The following is a 27,535-nucleotide window of genomic DNA, read 5'->3' as shown; positions in this document are numbered from 1 at the left end:
GGTCGAAAGGCTTTTGGTGGAATTAGGTTTATTTCGATTCCCAGAAGTTGGGTTTCCCTTAAACAACCGCTGGTCTTTAGGACTAACTTGCTGCGATTGGATTTTACGTGTTTTGATTGTTAGAGAGCTATCGGAATCTTCTGAAGTATCAGCTGGTGTATCGATCGTGGGGGTGTTAACTTCCTCCGCCAATTTAATTTTCTTGTGTGTGACGTGCTCTTTACTTAACTGGGCAGTATTGTCAATATTAACGGGATCGTCCTGTATTGTGGACTGATCTACTTTCAGTTGTGAATCTAGTTGCTCTGTAACCTCCATGTGTTGGTCTGTAGTGTGTTGTGTTACGTGGCTTGGAGCCGGCTCTGATGTGGTGAGTGTGTGCATATCATCTGTTGACACATGAACAGCTGTTTCGCTCTCAGGGTCAAGTTGTTCCCCAGCAAGTAAGGTGTTTACAACAGTTTGCGATTGGGAGTCCAGTGTGGCGAGGTCATCTGTGCTAGACCTGTTTACGAGGGGAGGAAAAGCTCCACTCGTCAATTGTAACTCAGATTGGAGAGTGGTGGCTGTTGTTGTGGGTACATAGGGACGAAATAGTGTGGCAAGTGATGTCGGTTGTCTCAAAACATTGCCCGCACGACGGGGACAGTCAATACGCAGATGATCCGAGGCGTTGCATATAGCGCATGTTTTTTCTTGCCCCTCATATGTGACTTGTCCCCTGTACCCCTCTATGGTTACGAAGGATGGAATTTGCTGTTTTAATTGAATTTTTATTTGTCGGATACCATTGGGAACTGGTAGACGGTAGAGCTGAGACCACGATTCATCATAAATGTCTTTAACATGACCGTATTTCGTGAAATAATTCCTGATTTTTTCGTTCGGCAATTCCGGAGGAATATTAAATAGACGAACTCTAGTCGCCTCAATTCCAGCTGCTTCAATAACTACCGGTACTGTCTCTCCACTAAAAAGTTTGAGTGTGCAACCTGTTTCAAATTTACGTAATATTCTCTCCATAATGGTTGATGAAATTACCTTTATGTATATTGCATTAGCCGGGACATCCAGTTGGAGAGCTGCTAGCTGGTCGATGTTTACTTGCAGTGTTTCTGAAACCCAGGTGTGTATTTCCGCTGCTGTTGGCCTTGTATAATTCCGCTGGAAACTGCATTTCAGCGTATTTTTACGAATGCTTTGCATGATTACTTTCAAACTGAACAATTACTAACTCAAAAACACTAATCACAGAGAATATTATCAAGACTTGTTGGTAAAAGTGCACTTATCACTGCGGTGTTCTTGTTGTACGTAAGACAAAACTGGCACGTCTAACTCGCTCCGCTCTCTGCGGACACCTGGTGGGAATGGTATATGGACTTATCTTCGTGCATACTGTAGCGTGTTGGCGGCGTAAATAAGTAAATAAATGAGTACAGAACCTGGTAGCAACCTAGTTCTAAGATTTATTAACTTAGCACTACAATTACAGATTTACACACACACAGACGATAGCCGAGATTACAAGTTACACAAGTACACGGTTACACACACGATTCGCGCTCTCTCTCTTAGTTTCTCATGTCCCATCTACAATGACACACACACACAGATCCCCGATTATTTACACTACACTCACTCAGCCACTCAGTCACACTCGTTAGCGCTGTCACGGTCCACAGCCTACACGTCAGTCTCGCAGTATCCGCTGTTCACTCAACCCGTCGAACCCCGTTCGCAGTCTACACACGTCGCCACACAGTGTTCCCTTCTTCGCCGCCCCAGAACACCCAAGGTTCTTCTCCAGCAGCCAGCCACAAGGGACGTGCACACACACACGCGACGCCAGGGGAGCAGGAACGAGTCCTCGGCTCCAACAGGCAGATAATTCATCAGGCTGCACTCTCCCAGGCCATCACTGACTGCGCTCCAGCGAACTCAATCTCGCTCTCACTCACTCTTACCGTTGCCTACGAGATAAGTAAAGGCCTCTGCATGCGCGGTCTTTTCAAGTACTAAATTGGCAGAGTAGCAGTAGTTCAAATAGAGCCGCCAGATGTCAGGCTAGCCCTCCATTTCTCACCATGGTTCCAATTGGCATTTTCGACAATAACTTACACATAGAAGCACATTATAAACAAAACACATTGCGTTTTGACTAGAAAAGTGATACGACGTTTAGTAACGAAAAATAAATGTATCACACAGTAATTCAAGAAGAGCTCATACGAGTCAGATCGTATAGTTGCGACTGGAAAGTAGGGCCATACTAGCAAGGTGACCTGAGAGGTGTCTGTGTTCTTCTTTCTTCATGTCTGTATCTACCTTTCTATTCTCACCTTCTTAAATTTAATTCCTCTTACTGTCTAGCCTATCTCACTGCCTCGGGTAGTTAACCCTGTGGGTGGGGCGGTAGAATATCGGCCACGGTAGCCCCTGCCTGCAATAAGAGGCGACTAAAAGTGGCCCCAGGGGCTCTAAACTTGAGAGCGTGGGTTGGCGACCACAAGGATTTTAGCTGAGTCCTGGCATTGCTTCCACTCACTTATGCCACCTCGTCACTTTCGTCCACCGGTATCCTACGCGTATTCGACCTCCCTTGATCAACTCTTGTTCTTTTTGTCCTCGACTGTATTAGAGTATTCGAGACCTAGGGCGTCTTTCATTTTCACGCCCTTCGTGGCCCTTGTCTTTCTTAGACCGACACCTTTATTTTTCGAAGTGACGGATCCGTTCCATTTTTCACTCTGATTAGTGTTATATAGAGGATGGTTGCCCAGTTGTACTTCCTCTTAAAACAATCACCACCACCACCACCACTCTCTTCGCTCCACTTGTACGTCGTTTGAAACATTTGTATTTGCCTGCGAGAATGCATTTCCATAGCTTCTTTTCTTGGGCAGCTTACGCGTTTTATTACGAAATACGATGAATACCCTGAAAGAAGTACTGGAATTGAATTTGGAAGAAAGCGTCTGGTTTTAGCAGAAACGCTAAAGCACGTGCTTTCAAAATGGCCACTACATACTATACTTTTCGAGGAAGGTTGCCACATGGTATTTTTCTCGTCACATCGACGTGATATAATTTTGACCCATTTTTCTCGTCATTCTGTATTTGCTGGGAACTTGTGGAAAGAAATTCCGCTACCTTTGTGAAGTTTACTCTTGCAGAATGGTTCATAGCAAAAAACAATTGTTGAGGACGCGCAATAGACATCCTGTGAATAGAATGTTCATAATAAATATTCTTCTTTTCTTTCTTCTTTTTCTATCGCTTTTTCCCACAGTTGTGGGGACGCGGGTGCGAATTGTATCGCACATGTGGTTCCGACCTTGTTTTACGGCCGGATTCCCTTCTTATCGCCAACCTTGTATGGAGGTATGTGATCACTATTACGTGTTTCTGTGATGTTTTTTAGTGTAGTATGTTGTATGAAGAGGAAAGTGTTGGGACAAACACAAACACCCAGACTCCGAACCAGAAAAATTTAACATGAAATGCGCGATTAAAATCCCCGACCCGCACGGGAATCGAACTCGGGACCCTCTGAACCGAATGCCTCAACTCTGACAATTCAGCCAAGGAATCGGACGTTTACAATAAATACTCTCTCGGCGATAAGTACAGAACCTCGTATATATTTATAACTATTACTTTATCTTAAACTTACATGTATATAGAAAGTATATACTCCCTACAAGCTGAATACACAAATCAACACCTTACATAATTATTTTTAAGGTCTACCTGATCTAAAAACTCACTAACTTAACATTTTGCTGCACAATTTCTATATACGTCAGTGTTGAACAGTGGGGGACTAACACGAAGTCTAGCGGCGACTCTGGAACTAGAATGTATTTCACGCTGTGTAAGCTGCCATGCGGAGGCCTTTTACTGATCACGTAGGCAACGCTCTTACTCACTAACTCCGTCTAACTCTCACTGACTGACTGACTCGATTTTTTTTCCCTTTCTTTTCGGGGGGGCCCCGAAGCCCGCTCCCCCCGCGTGACCAACGACTCAATGTACATGGCCTCCGACATGCTATTATTTCTAAGAAGAAGAAAGAGATAGCAGGGAGGAGTGGGAAGTGATACAAGGAGTATCTGCCGGTTTCCGAGTCAGACTCGCTACCACGGCAAGAGTTTGTGTTAGGTATATGGTGTTGAAGTATGGTATTGAAGGGCCAGGGAAAAACCACATAGGCAGAAAGAAGAAAGAGCCTACATGTAAAACCTGACATCTTTTGACAGCACATGCAAGGATGTGGGCTGGAAAAAGACCAGAGGTTGTGTTAGTTAGGAACAGGTAACATGCACAAAACATAAACCAATTCCTCGCCATTCCATCGCCTGGAGATCAGTCCGTCTGGGCACTGCTGGGACTAGCGCGGTCCTTGCTGGCTGCGGAGCCATGCGTCAAGTACCACTAGGGCCTGTCGCACGGCTCCACCTCCTTGGGGTACCTCGTACCCAGTCTCCGATCCCGGAGAATGAGGCCAAGCCCGCCGAGGCGGGGGCCTCCTGGAATGGGGTGGGTCATGGTGCCGGGCCTCCCTCCTCTCTGCCCGCGCCATGGCCCTGTAGACTGGGCAGCTGCGGTGGGAGGCCGGGTGCCCCCCCGCGCAATTGGCGCACACCGGCGCCTCCTTAAGTGTTGCGCAGGCCGTGTAGTGGTGATCACCACCACAGCGGTTGCACTTCACTTGGAGTCCACAGCTAACTTGACGGTGCCCCACCTCAGACAGCGGAAACACTGCAAGAGCTGCTGAGGGGGACGTTTTACTCTCACCTGACTGCCGCTACCCGCTGAGGTCCTCTCCTGATTGGCTCCTCGGTTGACTGCTGTCCTGGGAGTAGTCTTGGGTTGCGGCTGGGCGGCTCTCTCCTGGTGGGCCGGCGTCGCCTTCTGCTTCGTGGTCCGGCGTCGTCTTCTTCTTCTTCCCGGGCGTGTCTTCTCGGCAGGGGAGAGGCCTCGTCCTGGTGACGCTCCTCCCGGCCTGGTGACCCCAGGGTAGCTGATAGCTCCGCTGCGTCGCCGTCTTCTTCCTTCTCCTGGCTGGCGGCGGCGGCGTCGGTCGGTGCTAACGCTTGACTGCGTTCCCTGTCCTGTGGGGCGCACATCGAGGTCTGCAGCTCGATAGACGTGCTGGCAGGCTGGGCCTGGACAGCAGCCTCAGAACGCCATGGGGCGTCCTCCTCCACTGAAGTCGCACAGTCGCGGCGCCAGAGGGCGTCATGCCCCACCTCCGTGGTGGCGTCGCTGGTCGCCGGCTGGGTGGCCAGGACTAGGTCGGTATTAACCGCCCTATTCCTTAGCCTCCTCGGCGTCTCCCTGGTCTCCGTCGCGGCCCTGACTGCGCCGGTGTTCATCCCTGGCACTCCGTCCCTCCCTGGTAGACGGATGACCTGGAACAGAATAGAGAGCTCCTTCTCTGCGTCGCGCATCCGCTCCTGGTCGTGATGCCTGATGATGAGGCCTCCTGGTAGGAAGCTCTCGACGGCCATGGTTGTCGAGACGATCCTGCCTCCTCGGCGAGGGCGCCGCATTCTGTCCAGGACGAGGCCCCGTTCAGAAGTTACAGGGCGCCCCGGCCTGTAGTACACGAGCAGCGCTTCGTGCGCCGGGTCGGTGTAGCCTTCGGAGAAGAAGAAGCCTTTAGGGGGGTCACACTCGTCCCTGTAAGGCTCCGTCTCCACCTCAATCTCCGGCTCCTCCTGCGGCAGCTCCGGCTCAGGTGCCGGGGTCTCCGGCACAGGTTCCAGCGTCTGCGGCTCCGTGTTGCTCTCCGGTGTTGGTGTCATGCCGGTGAAGAGATCTCGGAGCAAGTGCCCGATCGCCACCGCCCGTTCTTGGGTTGTCATCGTGTCCGCCTGGTTGTCCATCCTGGTCCTCCTGTAACAAACTCTGAAAGAGAAAGAGCGAGCACTGAGAAGTGCTCAGCTCAGACAAATGCTCTTCCGAAGTCGTACTAATAAGTACAGCTGCCTGGTTAGCACTAGAAGTACTGAGCGCCTGGCAAGGAGAGAGAGAGAGCGCAGCGAGAGGCACGTACGTCCTTTCACTTCGGCAGCCACCTCGTCCTTGACTGACTCGATTTTTTTTTTTTATACGGGGGGCCCCCGTAGCCCGCTCCCCCGCCGTGACCATCGACTCAATCTACATGGCCTCCGACATGCTATTAATTTCTAAGTAGAAAAGAGATAGCTGGGTAGAGTGGGAAGTGATACAAGGAGTATCTGCCTGTTTCCATGTCAGACACGTTACCAGGCGAGATTGTGTTAGGTATATGGTGTTGAAGTATGGTATTGAAGGGTCAGGGAAAAACCACATAGGCAGAAAGAAGAAAGAGCCTACATGTAAAACCTGACATCTTTTGATAGCACATGCAAGGATGTGGGCTGGAAAAAGACCAGAGGTTGTGTTAGTTAGGAATATGTGTCATGCAATCATAACCATTTACCTAGCTTTTGTCAATTATTATGGGGGATCAGTCCTACTTGTCACTGCCTGGTGCGGCTCGGGTCCGCTGGCGTCTGGGCTTTGGGCCACAGGTTAGTCCCTTGGTCCAGCAGCCAGCAGTCCCTGGTGCCAAGTCTCCTTTTAAGGAGAAGGGGATTAGTGCCAAGCCTTACTTGTTGTAAGGGGCATCTTCTTTCCCGCCTGATGACGTCCCTTCTTTGCGGTGTTGGTGTCACACACTTGTCTCTGTAAATATATACACAAATATACACACATCCTATTATATATACATTATTACTTTTCTTCTTTAGAGTGCGGGCCGCATTTCCGCTCTCGTGTCCTGTAGAACAAGTACAAGTACAATTAGTAGATTAATAGTTAATGATATTAGCAGGCGTGGGTTTTTTTTGACCACTCCTTTGTCGTTGGTGGGAGCGGGTTGGATTGGATCGTCTCTTTCTTGGCTGTGTTGCCTTCGTCGTGTTGTATTACTTCTCTCAATCCTCGCTCGCTTGGCCAAATCTGTAACATAGTAATAACATAACACAATCTAGGGAAAGGATGTATGTTGTAAACAAGCATGCACATATATACAGGTGTTGCGGTGTGTGTGCATAGTGTTAAGTGGTGCGGTATTGTGAGTTGGTGTCAGTTTAAGAGCGAGGGCGGTTTTGGGCCCCCGGCCTCCTGGCCCTGTGCCTGAACAGAATGTGTTTCGGTGTGGGGTATTTAGTGTATAGATCGACGTCATAGCGTCCTATTCCACTGACTAGTGGGTTGACCTTACTACCCCATGACTTCTTGTACATTCGGAGTGTTTGATTTCGTATGTGTTGCCTTATCGAGCTGACTTTCGCAATTGCGCGTAGGTGGCGTATTGGTGTGTCATACGGGAGTCTAGCCGCTGCTCGAATGCATTTGTTTTGTATTAGTTCCAGCTTATCCAGGTTTGTCATAGCAGTGTAGCCCCAGGCGGGAGCTGCGTACGTTATTATCGGCCTAATTAGGGCCTTGTACATGTTTATTGCTACTCGCTTGTTAATACTGGATCTTTTATTCAGTATTGGATAAAGCTGTGCCAGTCGTGCGTTTGTTTTCCGCTGGATGTCTTTAATGTGATATAGCATGGTTAGTTTTCTATCTAGGACTACTCCTAGATATTTGACCTTGTCGTGCCATGCTATATCTCGATTAAATAGTTTGAGCGGTTTTATGTTATCTGGCATACGTGTGCGTCTGTTCTTCCTAGTGAACATCACAGCTTGGTATTTGTCAACGTTGACCTTGATACGCCATTTGGTTAGCCAGGGCTCGAGAGTTCGCAGTGCTACTTGTAGTCTCTTTCGGGCGCATGCTAGCTGAAAGTGTTGTACTGTGATAGCAGTGTCATCCGCGTAGAGGTGCGTGGTAGTGAGTTCCGCTGTCGGCATGTCATTCGTAAATAGAATGAACAGGATTGGCCCTATAAGTGACCCCTGGGCTACGCCCGCCCTGATTGGTCGCGTGCTTGACAGCGTGTTATGAACATCTACTTTGAACTCTCGGCCTTCCAGGTATGATTTAATTAATCTTATGTACCCTGGGTGGAATTCGAGGTCTATTAATTTCGCTAATAGGCCTTCGTGCCAGACTTTATCGAATGCCTTCTGGATATCAAGGAATACCGTGCCTGTGTCCCTCCGCTTGTTTAGTCCGATGGTCGCTTGTTCTAGGACCCGGGTAAGCAGTTGCGGGGCGGAGTGGCCGTTTCTAAAACCGAATTGTTCGTTTCGAATGATTCCTCTTTCCTTGATATGTGCTATGAGCCTTTTCAGCAGTATTTTCTCAAATACTTTGCTGAGGGCGTCCAGGAGACTGATGGGCCTATAATTATTAGGGTTAGATTTGTCCTTGCCTGGTTTGCCGAATACAAGAATTCTCGCCTTTTTCCACTGTTCCGGATAATACTGCAATTGGAACATTGCATTGTATATTTTAGTGAGTAGTGCGAGGGCTTTCGGTGTTAGCTTTTTGATTATTATATTTTGAATCTCATCTGGGCCGGGTGCCTTCTTCGGGTTAAGGTGATCTATTATCCACTTAATTTCGTGGATATTAGTCTTCTTAACCTCGGGCTTAGGTGCGTTTGCTAGGAATTCCGCTACCTTGGCCTCTGTTTGCCTAATGAAGGCGGGGTCCGACGGTTCGTCATTGGGCTTAAAGGCCTCCTCGAGTGAGTCGGCTATCACCTCTGCTTTGTCTTGATTTTCGTATACTGGTCCGTTGGGTCCCTTAATTGTTGGGATCACGTGTGGTTCTCGCGTGAAATATCTCGCTAAGTTCCACACCGGTCTGGTATTTGTGTCGAATGTACTCAGTTTGTTATTCCAGATCCGTGACCTATACTCCATTATTTCGGTTTCGATTTCGACCCTAAGTTCGTTTTTACGTATCCGGTCTTCATCGCGGTGGTGTCGGGCCCAGTTGCGCTTGTGTCTGTTGCGCTGGCGTATTAGATCTTTAATGTGGGCCGGTATTTCAATGTTAGTGTTTTGTCTAGGTTTGTGTACCGGAATGCTCGCAGTTGTGGCTGCCTGGATCGCATTAACGAGTGTTCTTAGTGATTCATTCGTTTGGGCTGGGTTTACTATTTGTATGTCCTCAGTCCCCTGCAGGAGTGAATCTAATTTTCTTTCGAATTTACCCCAATTGGCTGCTTTATAGCTGAGTCGGCGCTTGGCGTTATTCTCATATTCCTCCGGGTTCGCTTCCAGTGTAAATATTACTGGTTGATGCCTCGACCCTAGGTCGTTAATGGCCTTTATGGTGTGTCTTTGAGGAATATTTCGCAGTAGGGCGATGTCCAATATGTCGTCGACCTGTTCGTTTGGTGCTAGGAACGTGGGTTCACTGGGGGCTGTTACCACATAGTCCTGGGATAGCATGTGGTTGTACAGCCTTTCGCCGTCTGCGTTAGGTTTCAGGCACCCCCAGCTGGCGTGTTTCGAATTTAGGTCGCCTCCTAGGATCGTGTTTCGATTTTGCCTTAATACCGATTCTATATCTTGAGTGTTAAGGTGTTTAGGTCTGGAGTATGCCGATATTACATTGACGAGTGTTCCTCGCACTGGCATGGCAATTCCGCACGCTTCCAGCTCGACCAGTTCTGGTAAGTCTATTTCCATATGTTTGATGTCCTTCCTTACCAGAACTGCCACTCCTCCGACTCTATTAGCCTTATCGCTTCTGTGTATTTTGTAGCCTCTTATAGTGAACTTCTTCCCCGGTGGGAGGAAGGTTTCAGTTAGGAGAGCTACGTGTATAGTGTTCGCGGCTAGGAAGGCTTCGAGTTCGTATTTCCTAGACCTGACGCCCTGGCAGTTCCATATTAGAACTCGAAGCTCCTGCGTGTTATTATTGTTATTATTATCGTCTTCGTTTGGTTGTTCAGCCATCTAGGGTCAGGAGGTCAGCAATGGCATTAATCAGGTCCTTCAGCCAGGGGAATGGTAGCATGTTGGCCATCATAACCCCAGTGGTTATGGCTGCCGTGAGGTTCAGGTTCGGGAAGAAGGTTTTCAGGATTTCTTCGATCCTTTCCCTGAACGCCTTTACTACCATTTTCCCTTCTGGCTTCTGTGCCTGTTCTTGTGTAGGTGTTGTGATTGGTGTGGTGCAGGGGGCGGGCGTTGGGGGCGGTGGTGCGAATGCCGGTTTACTAGTGGCAGGTTCACTGCGGGGGGTGGAGCTGGCCTGGGGGGGCCCTGTGGCTGCTCGGGATGAGCTTGCGTGGGCTTAGCCTGCCTTTGATTTCTTGCTTGGGTCTGGGCCTTCTTTTTGTCTAGATTGGAGTTCTTGGTTTGAACGGTAGTGGGGGCTGGTTGGGCTGAGGGCCCGGGGTTGTGTTCACCCACCGTCCTTAGGGGTTTAAAATTTAATATTCTTATGCCTGAAGGGCGCTGTGTGCCTGAAGGGCCTTGTTCTTGGCCCTTTGTGTCTGAGGGACCTGCAGGACCTGAAGGGTCCTTTTTGCCTGACTGGCCTGGTTTATTTTTGCGTGACGCGCCTTTGGCTGAAGGGCCTGCTTGGGTTTTAGGGTTGCCACGCTTATTACCCTTTGGCCCTTTGCCTTGATTGACGGCTTCGAGTGTCCTGCGGCTGGGACAGTTTCTGAAATTAGCCGCGTGTTTTTCCCCGCAGTTTGCGCACTTGGAGTACGCAGGGTCGTTGCCATGGGGGCAGTCGCGAGACAAGTGGGAGGCGGCGCATCTGCGGCACCTGGGCTCCAGTCGGCACCCCGCCCCTGGATGGCCATGCCTCTGACACACTCCACATTGGGGGCCAGTGGCTGGGGGGCGGTACGGCTCGACTGACACCAGCATGTTCGCGAGCATCCTCATTTTCCGCATGTTGTCCGCTCCTGGGGTATCCGCCACGGCAACTAGGAAAAGGTTGCCCTTGGCAGGCCTATTTCCTGGTCTCATTCGCACCACGGAGAATGCGGGGATATCCTGCGCCTTCAGGGCAAGTTGGATTTCATCCGCATTACTTCCGTTAATGGGAGTCCTCACTACGAATCGCTTCATAGTGCTGTTGGGCAATATTCTTACAAAGTTAATATTCAGCCGTTTCAGCACCTCGATAGCGATTTCATAGCTCTCAAAGCTAGTCATATGCAGCCGGATTGCTTCGTGCGCATCTACTCTCGGCCTAGAGAAGTAGTAGTTTCTCTGATCATGCGCTAGTTTTTTGAGGAGCTCCTCTTCTAGTGACTTGGTGTTCTTGGTGTACACCGTAAGGGGTGGGGGAGTTGCCACCTTACGGGTGTTTGGTTGTGTTCGTGGTGGTGGTGGTTGAGGTGGGCTCAGCCGAGCCTGCCTCGTGTGGGTGGCGTGTTGAGGCTGGGTTGGGCCGATAGATGTTTCTGTGTTGCTATCGGCTTGGGTACTTGGTTTACGTACCCCGCCTTTCTGAGCCTTGCGGCTCAGGGGCTGCGCTACTTTGCCTTTCCCCTTCCCCCTCTTCCTCCCTTTTGCCTCCCTGAAGCCGTCGCCCTGGTTTCCCGGCCGGGTGGCTGGGACCTCGGGTTCGGTCGCCACGCGCTCGCACGGTTCCTCTCCCTCCGAGCCTTCAGAGTCGGCATCCTGGGATGTGCTTGATGCATCTATCACCAGTTGTTCCTCATCTGAGTCGGAGTCCGATTTGCCAGCTTGCTTGTGGTGGGGTTGAACTTTACATTGGGCCTTTCGCCCAGTTTGTTTATTCTTGCCCTCTCTCCTTACCTTGGGCGCCGCCTCATCACACAGGTTGGCGGGACTGGGTCCCGCTTTCCCGGCGTCCGACTGGCTTGCCGCTGGGTTGGGTTTGGGGGCAAGATTTGTGTTAGGGGGAGAGGTGGCCTCCTGTTTATGTTCAGGTATCTCCCCAGTCACTTTCCCATGTGCGAGTTCCGGCACTTCAGGGTCGAACCCCGGTTCCCGCTCACTCGCACATAACGTCAGGCCTCCTAGTTCGCTTTCCCCGCGCTGCGCGCTCCTTTCTCGGGGCTCAGCTCGAGTAGAGCCAGCCGGCCGAGTGGGCAGCAGCTGCACAGGTATGTGCTTGCCAGTGGCTACTGACGGGGTGGCTATGGGGGTTGTCCTGGTAGTGGTGGTGGTTGTTGTGTTCGTGGTGGTGGTGAGCGCGAAGTACTGCATGGCGCACCCTGTTACGTGAGTTTCGTGCGTCAGGTTTACTTGCACAGAATCAGGGGTGACTGTTCTGTGCTCCTCTGGCGCATTTCGCTCACTGCTCACGGGGGGCACGCAGTGGTGGGTCGCCAACAGTCCCCGCTCGGCCGGGTCCGTGGCCGTAGCGGGGGCCGTTAGCGCTGAGCTGCGCGCTTGTGGACACCCATCCAAACACTGACCAAGGCCTATGTTGCTTAACTGCGGTGACAGCACCGTGGAGCACAACATGGTATGGCCGTTGGTGGCCTGGGTAGGGCTACCTGAAGGCAGGAAATGGAGGTAGTCCTTAAAAGTGCCCTTGTGTAGTGATATGGGGCTGGTCAGCCCCACCGTACTGTGGGTGGTTGGCGGGGGGTTGCGCTGTGAGAACAGCGCTGTTCCCTCCGCTGGTGGGCTGACGGCCGTGGAGTGAGTAGCTTGCCGTGATAACGGCTGCCCCTCACTCGCCGTCAATTCTTGAAGTTCGTCGCCTATGTCTGTAGTGGCTCCAGACTCGCTGACAAATTGCTCTTTCCTAAGTGCATGACAATTGCCCTTTTGGTGATTACGAGTCTGTTGCCGTGTGTTTTTGTGTGGGGACATTCTAAAGCGAGCTAGTAGACGCGGGATGATCCGTTGTTAAGCGGGTCCCTGGCCTACAGATTCCCTATCTAACCCTAGGTACTGAGAAGCGGTAACCGATTGGGACAGGTAGTGTAGTCTCTCGTGGTCTCGAAGGTCTCGGTGAGAGGAGAGAGACAGCGGAGCGACAGGCACGTACGACCTCTCGCTACGACAGTCAGCTGCTCCTTGTTGACTGACTCCTATCCTATCCCTGGTTTCGATTTACTTTCCCCAAGGGGAAAGTAAGTGATAAAAGTTAGAATTTGCCGACCTAGAAGGTCTCTGAATTCTGTTGAATGTGGTACCTAGAGCTTGCGATAGGGATTAATGAGGAAAGAATGTGTAAGAATGAATAAGATAAGAGGATACAAATATGGACAAGAAATGTGATACAAGGAGTAGTTGAGAGACGGCCCTTTCAGGTAGAGGTAGAAAGAAAAGTGTGTAAGCAGGAAATGGAAGGTACAAAGAGGGAAGTGTGAAGAAGGAGTTAGTGTGGTAGAAAGATAATGGGGTTGAAAGTCTGAGGCAGATTAATTGATTAGTGTTTTAGGGTGCATTTTCTTGTAGAAGACTTTGCTGTCTATGGCATGAATTTGACGAATGAGTTCACTAGAGTGAAGCTGATTAGGACGATAGAATCGTTTGGCGTTACTAACGATTTGTTGACGAATTGTGGGCATATGTAACATAGTGGATATGGTTTTGTTGGAAAAGTGTGGTGGGACATTTGCAACCATACGCAGAATTTTGTTTTGAAAGGTTTGAAGCCGCTGAATATAGCTAGGCTTTGCCGTACCCCAAACAGTGGACGCATAGAGGGTAACAGAAGAAATGAGGGTTTTGTATATTAATAGTTTGTTTGTAGTATTCAATTTTGATTTTCTGTTTAATAGACAATAAAGAGCACCAAGTGCTTTTTGCGATTTAGAAAGAATGTTGTTGAAATGCGACCGGTAAGTCAATGTTCGGTCTAGCGTTACACCGAGATATGTGGCTTCGTTACTCCAAGTGATGGGGTGGTTAGAAAACTGGAGATTGGTATTAGGTTTTCTGTCAGCACGTAGGGTGAAGTAGACGGCTTTAGATTTAGCTGGATTAATTTTTACTCTCCACATGATGCACCAGACTTGAAACTGGTCTAAGGCTTCTTGAAGATCTCTAATAACGATATGAGGCATGAAGGACTCAGCCATTATGGCAGTATCATCCGCATATAGGGCTAATTCTGTTTTTTGTGTGGTAGGGGTGTCAGCGGTGTAATGAAGGTATAAATAGGGCCCAAGAATACTACCTTGGGGAACACCCGCTGTGATAGGCCGTAGAGACGATTTTTCACCCTCAAGTTCAGTGAAGAATAGACGATTGACAAGGTAACTGTCCATAAGTTTCCATAGGTAGAATGGGAGGCCATGTAGATGAAGTTTGTAAAGAAGTCCAGAATGCCAAACACGATCAAATGCTTGTGCAACATCAAGGAAGACTATGCCCCGACCCCGTTTGGTGTTTAGGGTTTTTGTGATAGAGTTGACAATACGGACAAGTTGTTGGACGGTAGAGTGCCCGGGTCTAAAACCAAATTGCTGCTGAGGGATTTTTTGATGAAAGGGAAGAATGGAGATCAAACGTTTGTATATAAGGCGTTCAAAGATTTTCCAAGATTATCCAGGAGGCTAATTGGCCTATACGATGCGGGGGCTGAAAGTGGTTTTCCAGGTTTAGGGATGGGTATAATTTTGGCGAGCTTCCATGGGGAAGGAAAGTGTCCCAGTGAGAGGGAAGCATTGTATATGTTGACCAAAAGATGAATCATAACAGGCGGGAGGTTTTTAATGATAAGGTTACCAATGCCATCAGGGCCAGGAGCTTTGACATTGGGTAATTTTTTGATAATATGATAAAGTTCCCGATATGTAACAGGAGACATGCCCTCAGGGCTGATTTTGGTTGAAAATTGCTGCCGAAGATGAGTGACTTCCTCTTCAATGTCGGAGGTGAACTCAGGGTATTGGGGTTCCTCATTGGGTTGAAACTGTTTTTCGAGATGATCAGCAATCAAATCAGTTTTGTCTTCAGTGGTTATAGCAGTAGTATGGCCATCGATAAGAGTTGGGATATGCGTGGGGGTACGTTGTAATGCCTTAGTCATTCTCCAAATACTGTTATTTTTGGTACTTAAGTGGGTGAGGGTAGAATTCCAAGTTTGATTTCGAAAGTCTGAGATCTGTTGTGCACAACGACGACGGAGTAGGTTGTATGCCAGTTTATGTTGAGGAAGACGGGTGCGTTGCCAGCGAATACGGGCAAACGTTTTAAGCTTGATAGTAGTAAGTATGTGTTCAGGTAGACTAGCTACCGGGCGTGATGGTAGAGGGGTTTTAGCAGCAGTGGCAGCAGTGCGTATTGTTTGAGTAAGAGAAGTAACTGCTTGATCTATGGTGGCAGGTGACGAGAGATCGAAATTGAGTTCAGAAGAGTAGGTGGTCATAAGATCTCGGAAAGTTTTCCAGTTGATATGGCGTGTATTTATGACATTTGTGGGCGGTTTGGACCGAAATTTTAAGTCAGAGGCAATGGTCATCAAGACAGGGTTGTGGTCGGAATCGGTCGCCCAGAGAGTGTGTAAATCAATGTGATGAGGAAAATCATGGATGAGAGCAATGTCGAGAACATCAGGGGAATGGTTAGTCTGATAAGGAACATAGGTAGGGTCTGTGGGGTCAAGAGGTGTGGTATTGTTTAGGGAACAGAAATTTAAGATTTTGCGACCTAATTCGTTGGTTAGGCGAGAATGCCAGAGCGTGTTTTTGGCATTGAGGTCACCAGCTACAATTGTTGGATAGCCATGGTTGAGAAGGAGATCAAGATCAGAAGGATAGAATTTCTTTTTGGGGGGACGGTAGACTGCTGTTAGAACTAGCGGCCCGTGTTTTGTATGGAGTTTGATTGCTAATGCCTCCATACCCTGAAGGTTTGGAATGAGAAAATCATGATATTTGAGATGAGGCTTTAGTATGATGGCTAGCCCCCCACCATCACCTGTCCTATCTTGACGAATGACTTTGTAGCCCGGGAGGGAGAATTTGTGATTTGGTTTGAGGAAGGTCTCATTGACCAGAGCAATGTCTATGGATTGTGTCCGAAGTATATGATAAAATTCATCTTTCTTGTTGCGTATGCTTTGAGCGTTCCAGAAAAGGAGACGTGGATAATGGGATATAGATGTGTATGTGCAAGAAGGGGTGAAAGCTGGTGGTGTATTAGTACCCATTAGCGACGGTGAAGAGATGACGGTAGATAACTTGTTCAAGAGTCATACCCGGGGGTGGGTAGAGCAGATCAAGGAGAGTGTTATTTATGCGTTGGATAATACCAGAGGTCTGTAGTTGGTACATGAGAAACTCGTGTTGTTGATCTAGGGGCAAGGTTGAAAGAAATTGTATTGCTTCTTGGCGGGTAGAAGGAAGAGTTGAAGATGGAGAGGTAGTTGGATGCTGGCGATGTATGGGGAGATTTGCTGTGGGGTTGGGATGAGGAGGAGTTATAGCATGTGATGAGGAATGGCGAAGAGATGAGGCATACTGACGTTTGGGAGGCAGAGTCTGCTGGGTGTGGGAGAGAGAACGAGGTAGCTCAGAGGCATCGTCGGTGTCTGGCTGCGAAGGAGGGGCTAAATCGGTGGTCTGAGGGAGAGGTTGACCTGAAGAGGAGGATTGGGAGAAATGTGTGAGTTGAGTAGGTGTGGGGAGAGGCGGGAAATCCGCCTGACGAACTGTGAAAGCTGGGGCCTGTCTTTTGGCAGCATTAGCCCGAGTTTGAGTTGCTTTAACAATGGCCGGGCAACCCTTGAAATTAGCCGTGTGATTGCCTTGACAATTCACACATTTAAAGTCTTGAGGGGTAGTAATGAGGCACTCAGCAGTACTATGCGGGCCAGGACACTTGACACACCGAGGAGGCATGTGGCAGTTCTTCTGGGTATGACCTGTGCGCTGACAGCGCTTACATAATGGAGGGCCCAGAGGAGTTTTGGGCTTCTCAAAGGTAACTTTGAGATCTAGTAAGGTAGTTTCGTCGAAGATCTTTTTGGCTGCGTCAGTAGCCTTAAGAGTGGCTGAGTAGAGCGGAATCTTCCTGCGTTCTTTAATAGTGGTTGAAGGATTGTCAGTAGAGGGGGTATTATAGGTTTTAAAGAGCTGCACTGTTTGATACGCAGGGTACCCCTTGTCAGTAAGGGCTGTAGTGATGTCATCGGAGTTGGTATCAATGGGCAGATGCCTAATGATGACGGAAAACATGGTAGGAGGCTCAGCAGACTGTGTGAAGAAATTAACATTGTCCTGCTTGAGGGCCTTGATTACATTGTAATAGTCAGCTTTGTCGTCAATATAGTAGCGGATCAGTCCGCGACGTATGATCCGCGCCGTGAAGGAACCGTGAATATTAGCTTTGAGGAAGGCCCGGCGTTGGGCGTATGGAAGAGGGTCGTCTTGGAGGGTAATGGGCGGTGGTTTACGACCTGGTGGAGGTACAGAAGAAGGGAGTGTGGTGTCAGAGGGTGGTACAACGTCCATAGATTCTTGTGAGAGGGGCTGGTAGGCATTATTAGTTTCAGTTGGGGTGGGAACAGTGGTAGTTAATCGGACGGTCTTCTTTGGTGGAGGATAGACAAAGCCCTGTTCGTCAATACGGGTACGAGGGTCTCTTGATCTCGGAGAGCTCGAACGGCTGGAAGAGGCATGTACATCAGAATCTGGAGGTAAAGACGTAGCAGCCGAGGAGGTAGAAGAAAGAGTTTTTGGTTGGTGCTGTTTAACATAATCAGTAGGGTTGGGAACCCGGGATGCCTGAGCGGCGAGCTTTAGCCGCTGTGAATGACTGGATTTTGACCCAGTTTTGAAGGTGGGTGGTTTGGCGGGAGTATTGAGTTTCGTAGCTTTAGTGTTCTTGGATTGAAGGAATTCCTGGTAGTGACGGATTTTCAATTCCGCAGCAGTTAATGTAGCAGGGGTGAGCTGAGAAGCATCTGGGAGTGTGTCGTGCGAGGCTTGCCCGTCGCCTTCGAAAGATGAAGGCAGGCGGTTATCACAAGACTCATGAATCGGGTATGAATGAGGGCCAATGTCCGAAGAATGCGACATATTGGCAGTTTTAAAGGTGTGGTGTACCCAGATGTCGAAAGAAAGACGTGTATTGTGTGGAAAAGGCCTACCTAATCGCAAGCTCTAGGCGCCAGGAGGAAGACCAAGGGCCCGAAGGCCGGTCAATGCTGGCTATAGTGGGGGGGGGACGGGTCACACACCCGAGGGTGGACCATATACTAAAGGGAGAAGTGCCTTTCAGTAGCAAAAGTGCGTCAGGTAACAGTTGATGAGTGGTGTCTCCACGACAAGAAGCACAATTTACCACCTACGGGCCCAGACAAATTTGCTCGGGATAGTTCACGGTGATTGGCTGCAAGAGCAACCGCGTCGACCAATCAGAGCGCTGGCCGAGTTCAATGCAAGGAAGAGCTGCTGAAACGATCCGATACGTAGCGCATCCAAACGAAGAATAACCTTGACTGACTCGAAGTTACTCCTCTCCTTATATACCTGCTCTGGGCCTTCCAGAACAGTCCGGATGCTATATGTATCAAGGAACCTCGCGAGATGGAACACTCCAGATTAATCGTCGAGTAATTTCCGTCGTCCCATGCGGCGCAACCACGGACAGAAGAGAGAAGGGCCCGCCCAGCATTTAAATGTTGCTCGCGATTGGCGCGCTCGAGCCTAAGGGGGTGGAGCGATGGGTGACGAGCTCGGCGCGTAGCGACTTGGCATGGCGGACGCTATAACCATTACAATACTAATCACTGTACGTCGACTAATCGCTATAGTTCAGCTTGCACTGAGTATAATCATTCATGTATTAAGATAATGTTTTACTTGTAAATTAGTAGTTGGTATAAGACAGGATAATGAACAATATTTTAAAGACAATTTAATACGTTCTTACGCGCAGCAAATGAATTCTCAAGTTGTTCTGTGGTTATACGTACCGGCGTTAGTTTTATGTTTAGAGATACAATTTATTATCATTTTCCTTTATTTACATCTACATATTTATTTTACTAGTTGGCATGTACATGTCATACATACGATGTAATACTTCATCAGTCAAGTAGATTTTATTCCAAGGTTAATGCAAATTATTATTTGAGAAATTTGTGAGTGAATGATCATGAGTTTGATGGGTTCAATACAATATCCTGATATCTGAAAAGTATGATATCCTATTAACATTGAATTATGGAAGTTGTAGGTAACAGACCCACTGACCTACGAAATGCGAGTTATTTTTTCACTCGGTATCCTTAACTGGTTTCCTTTGGTTTGAAACTAACGTGGAAAATTAGATTATTGCAAAAGCTGTGTGAAGTATTTGAAGTGAACGCACACAAACATTTTAAGTATGATCTCTGTTTTCTTCAGCTGGCACGAGATGGGAATGTACGATTTGGCCGCCTCCATTGACTATATTTTAAACACGACTGGACATGAGCAGCTCTTCTACGTGGGTCATTCCATGGGAGGAACCATGGCGTACGTGTTGCTCTCCATGCGGCCTGAATACAACACCAAGATGCGGCTTGTAATCAACTTGTCGTCCAGTGCATTTGGAAGTCACGTCACCTCACTGTCGACGTATTCCGGGACGATTAACTGGGGCCTCTTCAAGGTGAGATAAATGGTATTAATATTTGTCACAGTTAACGGGAGATACAAGTGATTCTGCACTTTTACGGTTTTTAATCTTTAACAATCTTCCATGTCATGTTTAGACATCTATCAGGTTCCTTTGTATTACTTTACATCAGTCAAATAGAATTTATTCCGAAGTCATTGTAAATTATTATTACATATTAATTTGATCTTTGCTGTGGGAGACTACATTTTCTCAGGAAAACATCAACATTGCAAGATTTTTATTTACAACTTGAAATAATAATAATAATAATAATAATAATAATAATAATAATAATAATAATAATAATAATAATAATAATAATACAGCCTCAGCCACCACGTTTCAGAAATTTTAATTTGACGCGATTTAAGCTGCAGAAATCCAGACATGGGTGAGGTAAGGCTGCAGTTTGTACCCCCCTTCTTTTCAATGCGTAGGTCTATATAGAACGGGCGATAAAGGAAATCACAGAGGAATTTAAAAATGGAATCTCAATCTAAGGTGAGGAAATTAAAACTCTGAAATTTTCGGATGATATTGTAATTGAACTGAAAATCTGGAGAAATTGCCGAATGGTATGGACAGTCTTGGGGAAGGAGTACAAGATGAAAATAAATAGGCCTAAATCCGAAACAAAAGTAATGGAGTGAAGTTGGACGAATTCAGATGATGAAGGAAATATTAGAAAGGTAATGAAGTCTCAAGCGAACCGTCACGTGTGAAACAATAGAAAAGTGTAACTTCCGATATTTAGTTACGTATCTCAGAAACTAAAAGAGGTATTTACATGAATGTTCTTTCGATATATTCATAATACATTCCTAATTATTTGGGTTTGAATATGGAGCTTCTATGTTTAATATTTTGAGTCAGAAAGAACATTGTTAAACATATTTTTAAAAAAAATATTAAAATTTCTGTTAACTGATGTACCTTTTTCTGAGAAAACACTCAAACCAGACCAAAGAAGCTTTGCGTACATAATATATAAAACGTTTCTGAGCTGCTGAACTAAAATTATTGTCCGATTGTTTACAGGAGTTGAGAAATTTCGTTCTTATAAAATATATCCTAGATGAAAACTGAAATTTTCTGTAAAATGTTTAGTGCTTTTCAACCTGGCCTCCATGAACTAATCAAGATATCCGATTAAATTTACCTCCAGAAGCAGATCAATATTGTGTCTAAGAGACTAGCAAGTTTCAAATACATTGATGTGACAGTTTCTGAGAATAAGGTACACAAAGTTGTAAAATTGACTGGTAACAGGCATCTAATGATATTCAGCGTGCAGAGTTATGTTTAAACCTAATTTTATTGCCTCAAATATAACTTCAGCACAAGAATTTAAACACCAAACTCTTCAAGAAAGGTTCGAGATCTTTAACTTCAGAAACGAAAATTGACACTTTTGAGCTTATCGCACTTCCCGGTAGTTAAATAACTAACAATGGTAGAAATAACGACGCCATAAAATGCAGACTACAAGAAGCAAGGAAGGGCTTTCTTAAGAAAAGAAATTTGCTCACTTCGAACACTGATCTAGGAATCGGAAAGATGTCTGGAGTGTGCCAGTGTACAAACATGGACGATAACTAGCTCAGCGGCAGCAAAACCGCGCATAGTGTTCTTATTTATATCTCAAAAAGTAATTGTCCGATTTTGAAAATACTTACATATTTGAACTTGAACGCAGTTCACCTTTTAGGCCAGCTGTATGAATTTGTGCCTTTCTATTTAAAAATATGGAGTTAGTATCAATATCTCGGTTATTAATCACGCCATGAGACTAAGTAGCACGTTATTTTACAAGGGCCTAGGTGCCATTTACGAACATGAAAACAGAATGCCGATATCTTTAATTGTTTAGAAGTTATTTCTGTGTAACATGTTAGGTGAATAACCCTGTATATCGAGCTTACAGACCTAGTCCAGAAGGTGGGTTAGAGTGAGTGTTACTGTGAGCTGAGGATTTAGTTGCTATCTGTACTTCACAGAATCGACTGTAAATTGCTTCAGTGTGTTTCCCTTAATAGTGTTGTGTATAACTGTGTGTTGATGAGGAATAGACGTAGCGGCAATAAAGTGGTTTCATGCAAGGGAGTGAACGTACCTCGTGTGATATTTACAACTGTTTACACCAAAATAAAATCGCATTTAGAACGATAACCACAATGCAACCACAATTGCTTTCCTGTTAGCAGACTTAGGACTGTCACTAATAATTTACAAGCGTATGTGCATAATTCGCCCAAGTTACTGGTTTGGTTAATATGTGGTTAAAATATTGATCAGCATCGGTTAGGAAAGATTCGTAAAAGTATTTAAAAATATCTTCTTTTTCTTCTTATTGGCCATTTCCCAATTACCTGCGGCCGGTACTTAGTGTGTCAATCGCACGTGGATTTGTAAATTGAATAATAATCATAATGATATGTGTTTTTACGTCCCACTAACTGGACTACTTCTACGGCTTTCGGAGAGGCCGATGTGCCGCAATTTAGTCCTGCAGGGGTTCTTTTATGTACCAGTAGATCTATCGACAGGAGGCTGACATATTTGAGCACCTTCAAGTACAACGGGACTGAGCCAGGATCGAACCTGTCAAGTTGGGGTCAGAAGGCCAGCGCTTCAACCGTCTGAGCCGCTCAGCCCGGCATTTCAATATTCGACGTCCTAGGCAAATGGGGGGGGGGGGAATTTACGCACATCTCTAGTAAACAGACTATATTTTAACTATGGTAGGCCTATTTATGAACGGGTGAAGAGTCCCCTTGAAGATAACTTACACCATCCACCATCCCATTATTATAACGTAGAAAAGTGCTGGAAACATGGAAAACACGGCGTACTTGTAGCTTAAGAAAAATCACAATGTATGTTCCATCACTACCTCCAGGGCCTCAGAGTCACAGAGATGCATGTGGCTGAAACGCGGCTGCGTTCTTGTACGCTATTACTTCTGATTACTTTTGCCACGTTCATCGGTTTTCTCTTTCTCTCTGACTCGTTTGGCCAAATCTTTCCTGTTCTGACATTTCTTGTCCTTTAAGTAATAGCCTCGTTCTCCGAAAGTGTCTTCTCTTTCGAAAGCATTGTTGGAGAAATTTAATCTCATTGTTGTGCCCCTTGAAACGTCAATCATATCAGTCACCTTTTACACTTATGATTAACTGGTATCGGAACTGATTAGGAAAGAATCAGTCGTGATGTTGCGATAGATATTATCCTGACAGTCATGAGGAGTTGAAAATGGAAACTAAGATAGACCGCTTCTAGGATTCTAAACAATTGTATTCGAATCCTTATCTCTTCTCGGTTATCCCTACAAGGTTCCCTACATCTCGTGCCAATCTGCGTACTTGAATTGATATCCTCCATGACAGAGCCGGGTATCAAACACGTAGCATCAATAATTTTTATTTTTATTTCAGGTTATTATTGCTAAGAGTGCTCCCAAAGCGTGTGTGAAATCAGCCAACAGGATCTTGAGCTGCAGTTTAGTTTCATACTATAACTGACTTTAGTGTATGGGCTATGTTTGGAGAGGAGGAATCGTGTTCGAAACTCAAACACTGGAAACTTTCAACTCTTCATCATAGAAAGTGTTAGTACCTATGACTGCGCTGTCCAATACCAGGACTAAGTGATCCCTCAACATCACCAATTCAAAGAAAAAATGATAAATAATTTTCCTCTTATTTGCAAAGTTTACTAGACATTTCGTAAACTAGCAATAATTCCCTGAACGAAATGGCGATGATTGTGATGGCGACTGTTGTTTTAAGAGGAAGTACAACTAGACAACCATCCTCTGTTAACAGTAATCAGAGGGGGAGGAATTAAGGTATCGGTCGAAGAAAGGCAAGGGCCACGAAGACTCTCTATCCCTCGAATGCCCTAATACCTTCAGGGTCGAAAGATAACATGAGTTGACCATGGATAAGATAGATGAAAATGAGGAGCCTGGCACAAGGAAGAGGAAGCAGTGTCAGGACTCACTTCAGAGCCCCATGGTTGTCAACCCACGCTCCCAAGTTGAGAGGCCCTGGGGCCCATTTTAGTTGCCTCTTACGACAGGCAGGGGCTGCTGTGTGTGTTATTCTACACCCCCCACAGCACCATGAACAGGATGATCCCTTTTTAGAAGCAACGCATGCTCTAGGGATATGATATAATATGATCTGTGAACAAAGAAATACTACCCATGAATGCCTTATTGTTCAACAAAATAACAATACCAATGAATCGATATCCACGTATTTCCCATGTGAATACACGTGACTTTTGTACCGTATTTGTAGATGAATGTCTTAATTGGGCAAACATACTTTAAGTTAGGGCGTGCAAGCAGCGGTGAAGAAATCCTGTGCACAGTGCATCGGTCCCGCTCGGCTCGGCTGGGACCAACGCTTCGTCTCTGGGCTACTCGGCTAAGCTCGGCTCAACTCGGCTCGGATTTGGAGCGCTACGGAGCGAGTGAGAAAGAAGGAGACAGGGGGAGCGAGCGAGACAGGCGTGGAGAAAGAGACAGCGCTCTTGCTCCAAATCGAGGAGTGGGCGTCTCCACTCTGGTCAACCAAGCGGAGTCGTCTTCTGCACCGTGCACAGTGCATGCACCAGGCGCATGCACCCTGAGAGGCCCTGCTTTAAACACTGAAAACTTTTGTAACCCCAGAAACTTCACAACATTGTTAGTATCCAATAAGAACTCAAATAATTTTTTATTTACTTGTTTTGGAATACTTAATACAGGAATCTCAATCTCATGTTGTATGATGCTCTTAAGTTGGTAGACATTGCACGTCGAAGTTCGTGTCTTTTTGGTTTGTAGATGGCAATCTTTGGATCGAATCACAGATTAAAAATAGGATTGAGATAAGTAATTCCACCACATCACCTTAAAGAAAATACTTTCTTCCATTCGATACTTCCCATTGTTTTCTGAAATACAAAACAGTGGAATTTTTGTGACGATAATTGATCTATGTAGTTGAAACATACTGTACGTCTTAAGCTCTGAAACAAGGCGACCGTGACAATTAAGAAAGAGAATGCGGATAAGAATTATTGTAGTTCAATGGGAGAAAGTACCTATATTGTGCTGTACTCGAAAAACATGGTTGAGTGAAAGAGAGAGATTTATAGTACTACTTGCTCATATTTCGTAGGTACGCCGACTGTTATTGGAACAATGATGTAATAGTGAAAGTTCTAAAATTGAAAAGGTCATAATAAGAATATACATATCCAATGTACTCACTGGATTCCAAAGTGAAAGGAATAGGCATGCGAAATCTAAGAAAGACTTACGCGATATCAGGGCTTTACGAAGTGAGAAAATTCGTTCACTCCTTTCACACCATGCAAAAGGTAAACTTCCTGCTGTCTTCCTGGGGATAAAGTTTTCTGGCAGCTAATAATATGCTTGTGAACGAGATTTTTGGTGCTATGGAAAAAGTGTTTGAGATGAAAGAAATCTTACCAAGAACTCAAAAGGATATGAGAAAGTACGGCCGTGCGTAGTCGGTGGAAGCTGCAGAAAAATGAAGAAATACAGGCTATGAAAATGACAAACTCAATGCAGGTGAAATTAAATACATATAGTCGAAGTCGATTATAACGACCCCGAAAGGACCACCAATCAACTGTCGTTATAGACGAAAGTCGCACAAACCGGCTTTATTTTGTTGTTGCTAAAAATGTCGTATCTGTAAGTTTAAGGCTGCACACTAGCATGGTTAATTAACAGAATTTACAACTTCCAAAAAAGTCAAATAAACGTAACTGAAATAAGTACTGTATTTACGGTATAGTATTTGTGAAGTGGGACTACAAGGAATTTAATTGATTTTCGCTTGAAGAATAGGTCAATTGGTCAGTACATTATTTGTTTTTTTCTGCTTAAATATATGTAAAGATTCTTCAATATCTTTATATTCAAATTAACTAACTACCTTGATTTTCATATATTTCTTTTTTTTCGAAAAGAGACTGTTCTCCCAAATTGTAGAAATCGTCAATGTGATACACACAATTATTTTGCGACGCTGAGGTTTTTTCTTCGGTTTCTAATCGCCGTATTACGTATGTTTTTTCTTCAATATTAATAAATTTACTTTTCTTCTGAGACATCTTCACCGCCTTAACTATTTAACAGACTGATTTGAAATCTACACTAAGCGTTACAAGCAATCCCCAAATACGTAACAAACAAGAATCAACACTGGATGTTATAGCCGATGTATTTCTCCGAAAATGTGATCAAAATACTTCGTTTTATACGGTATGTCGTAATAAGCGATATTTTAATTACAGTGTTTATATTACATTTCGCCAATACGCCAATACGTCGTTAAAGGCGATGTCACAATAAGTGGTTTCGACCGAACTTAACGAAATAGTGCATGATTTTTGCATTCTCACTTGTTGTACTCCACCGATATTAACATTCTTAACTGCCTTTACACTTATGCCTTATGCAATGCCTCAATTCTCCAGATAAAAATTCGTCATGCTCTTTTACTCCACATTTGGGATGAGCAGTGATAGCTTGGAAGTCCTTGAGGCCTGTTGCACCATGAGGTTCGGTGAACATTAGGATAAAATCTAATCAAAGGATTCAGTTTATTATTCCATCTCCCTGAGTCATTGTCGCTGCTGTTAACAATTCTGCATGTCGACAGAAATTTACTTCAACCACTGATCGACACAATAGTCAAAAATTGATCATGTTTCTCATTACCTGATACATTCCATGATAGAATTCCATGTTTTTTCGATGTCTGCTGGTGGAATAAGGGTCAACAGGTAGCACATTCTCACGTGTAGTCTGGTTCCTAAGATCTGTCTTGTCATCGGTAGTCGGTCCTGGTTTCCACACTTACTATAGTTTCCCCAGGAGCTGTAGGTGTGCAGTTCGTCCTCTAATGTCTGGGTATAATTCTGGAAAATAGAACGCAGAGACTTAGAGTAGGAGAAGCGTTACTTAATCCTGTAATCATTTCAAGGGGAGTTACTCAAGGCAGTATTATTGAATCTTTAAGTTTTCTTCTATATATGTGAATGATATCAAGATAGTGAGCGACTGAAAAAAGACTTCGTCAATATCGTGAGATGGACAGCAGATAATGGTGTGATGATAGACGGGATTAAGTCAGGTTGCGAGTGTTACTAACAGGAAAAGTTCTCTCAGTTTTAATTACTCCGCTGATGGGTTGACATTTTCTTATGGGTATTACTGTAAGTATCTAGGGGTAATATAAGGAAAGATCTTCATTGGGATAATCACATAAACGGGATTTTAAATAAAAGCGTACAGATTTCTGCACATGGTTATGAGGGTGTATGGGGGTTGTAGAAAGGATGTAAAGGAGAGGGCATATGAAGTCTCTGATAAGACCCCAGCCAGACTGTGGTTCCAGCATACGGGACCCTCACCAGGACTACTTGATTGGAGAACTGGAAAAAGTCCAAAGAAAAGCAGATTGATTTCTTCTGGGTAATTCACGACGAAAGAGTAGCGTTACGGAAATGTTGCAAAGTCTGGACTGGGAAGACTTGGGAGAAAGGAGACAAGCTGCTCGACTAAGTGGTATGTTCCGAGCTGTCAGTGGAGAGATGGCGTGGCATAACATTATATTAGTAGACGAATACGTTTGAGTGGTGTTTTTAAAAGTAGGAAAGATCACAATATGAACATAAAGTTGGAATTCAAGAGGAGAAATAGGGGAAAATATTAATTTATAGGAAGGGGAGTTAGGGATTGGAATAATTTACTAAGGGAGATTTTCAATACATTTCCAAATGCTCTGCAGACATTTAAGAAAAGTCTATGTAGACTTCAGATAAGGAATCTGTCACCTGGATGACTTCCCTAAATAAATATCAGTGGTGATTGATTGATTGATTGATTGATTGATTGATTGATTGATTGATTGATTGATTGATTGATTGATTGATTGATTGATTTATATGCCAAAATAGGGGTGGAAATATCGTGTTCGGATGTGCCGTGATTCCAT

The 27,535-nt window shown here is 45.7% G+C and overlaps 1 protein-coding gene across 1 annotated transcript in view; it reads left to right on the top strand.

Moving 5' to 3' along the window:
• The window catches only part of LOC136875737 (lipase 3), a 109,061-nt gene that overhangs the window by 52,442 nt on the left and 29,084 nt on the right, over positions 1–27,535 (top strand). The window contains exon 4 of the mRNA XM_068228286.1: positions 19,256–19,502. Within this exon, the coding sequence (XP_068084387.1) occupies positions 19,256–19,502 (247 nt within the window). The remainder of the gene's footprint in view (positions 1–19,255; positions 19,503–27,535) is intronic.

The sequence above is a fragment of the Anabrus simplex genome, chromosome 6, assembly GCF_040414725.1.
Source record: "Anabrus simplex isolate iqAnaSimp1 chromosome 6, ASM4041472v1, whole genome shotgun sequence".
Classification (NCBI taxonomy): Eukaryota; Metazoa; Arthropoda; class Insecta; order Orthoptera; family Tettigoniidae; genus Anabrus; species Anabrus simplex.
Note: the sequence above shows the minus strand (reverse complement) of the source record. Positions and strands in the feature narration are given on the sequence as shown.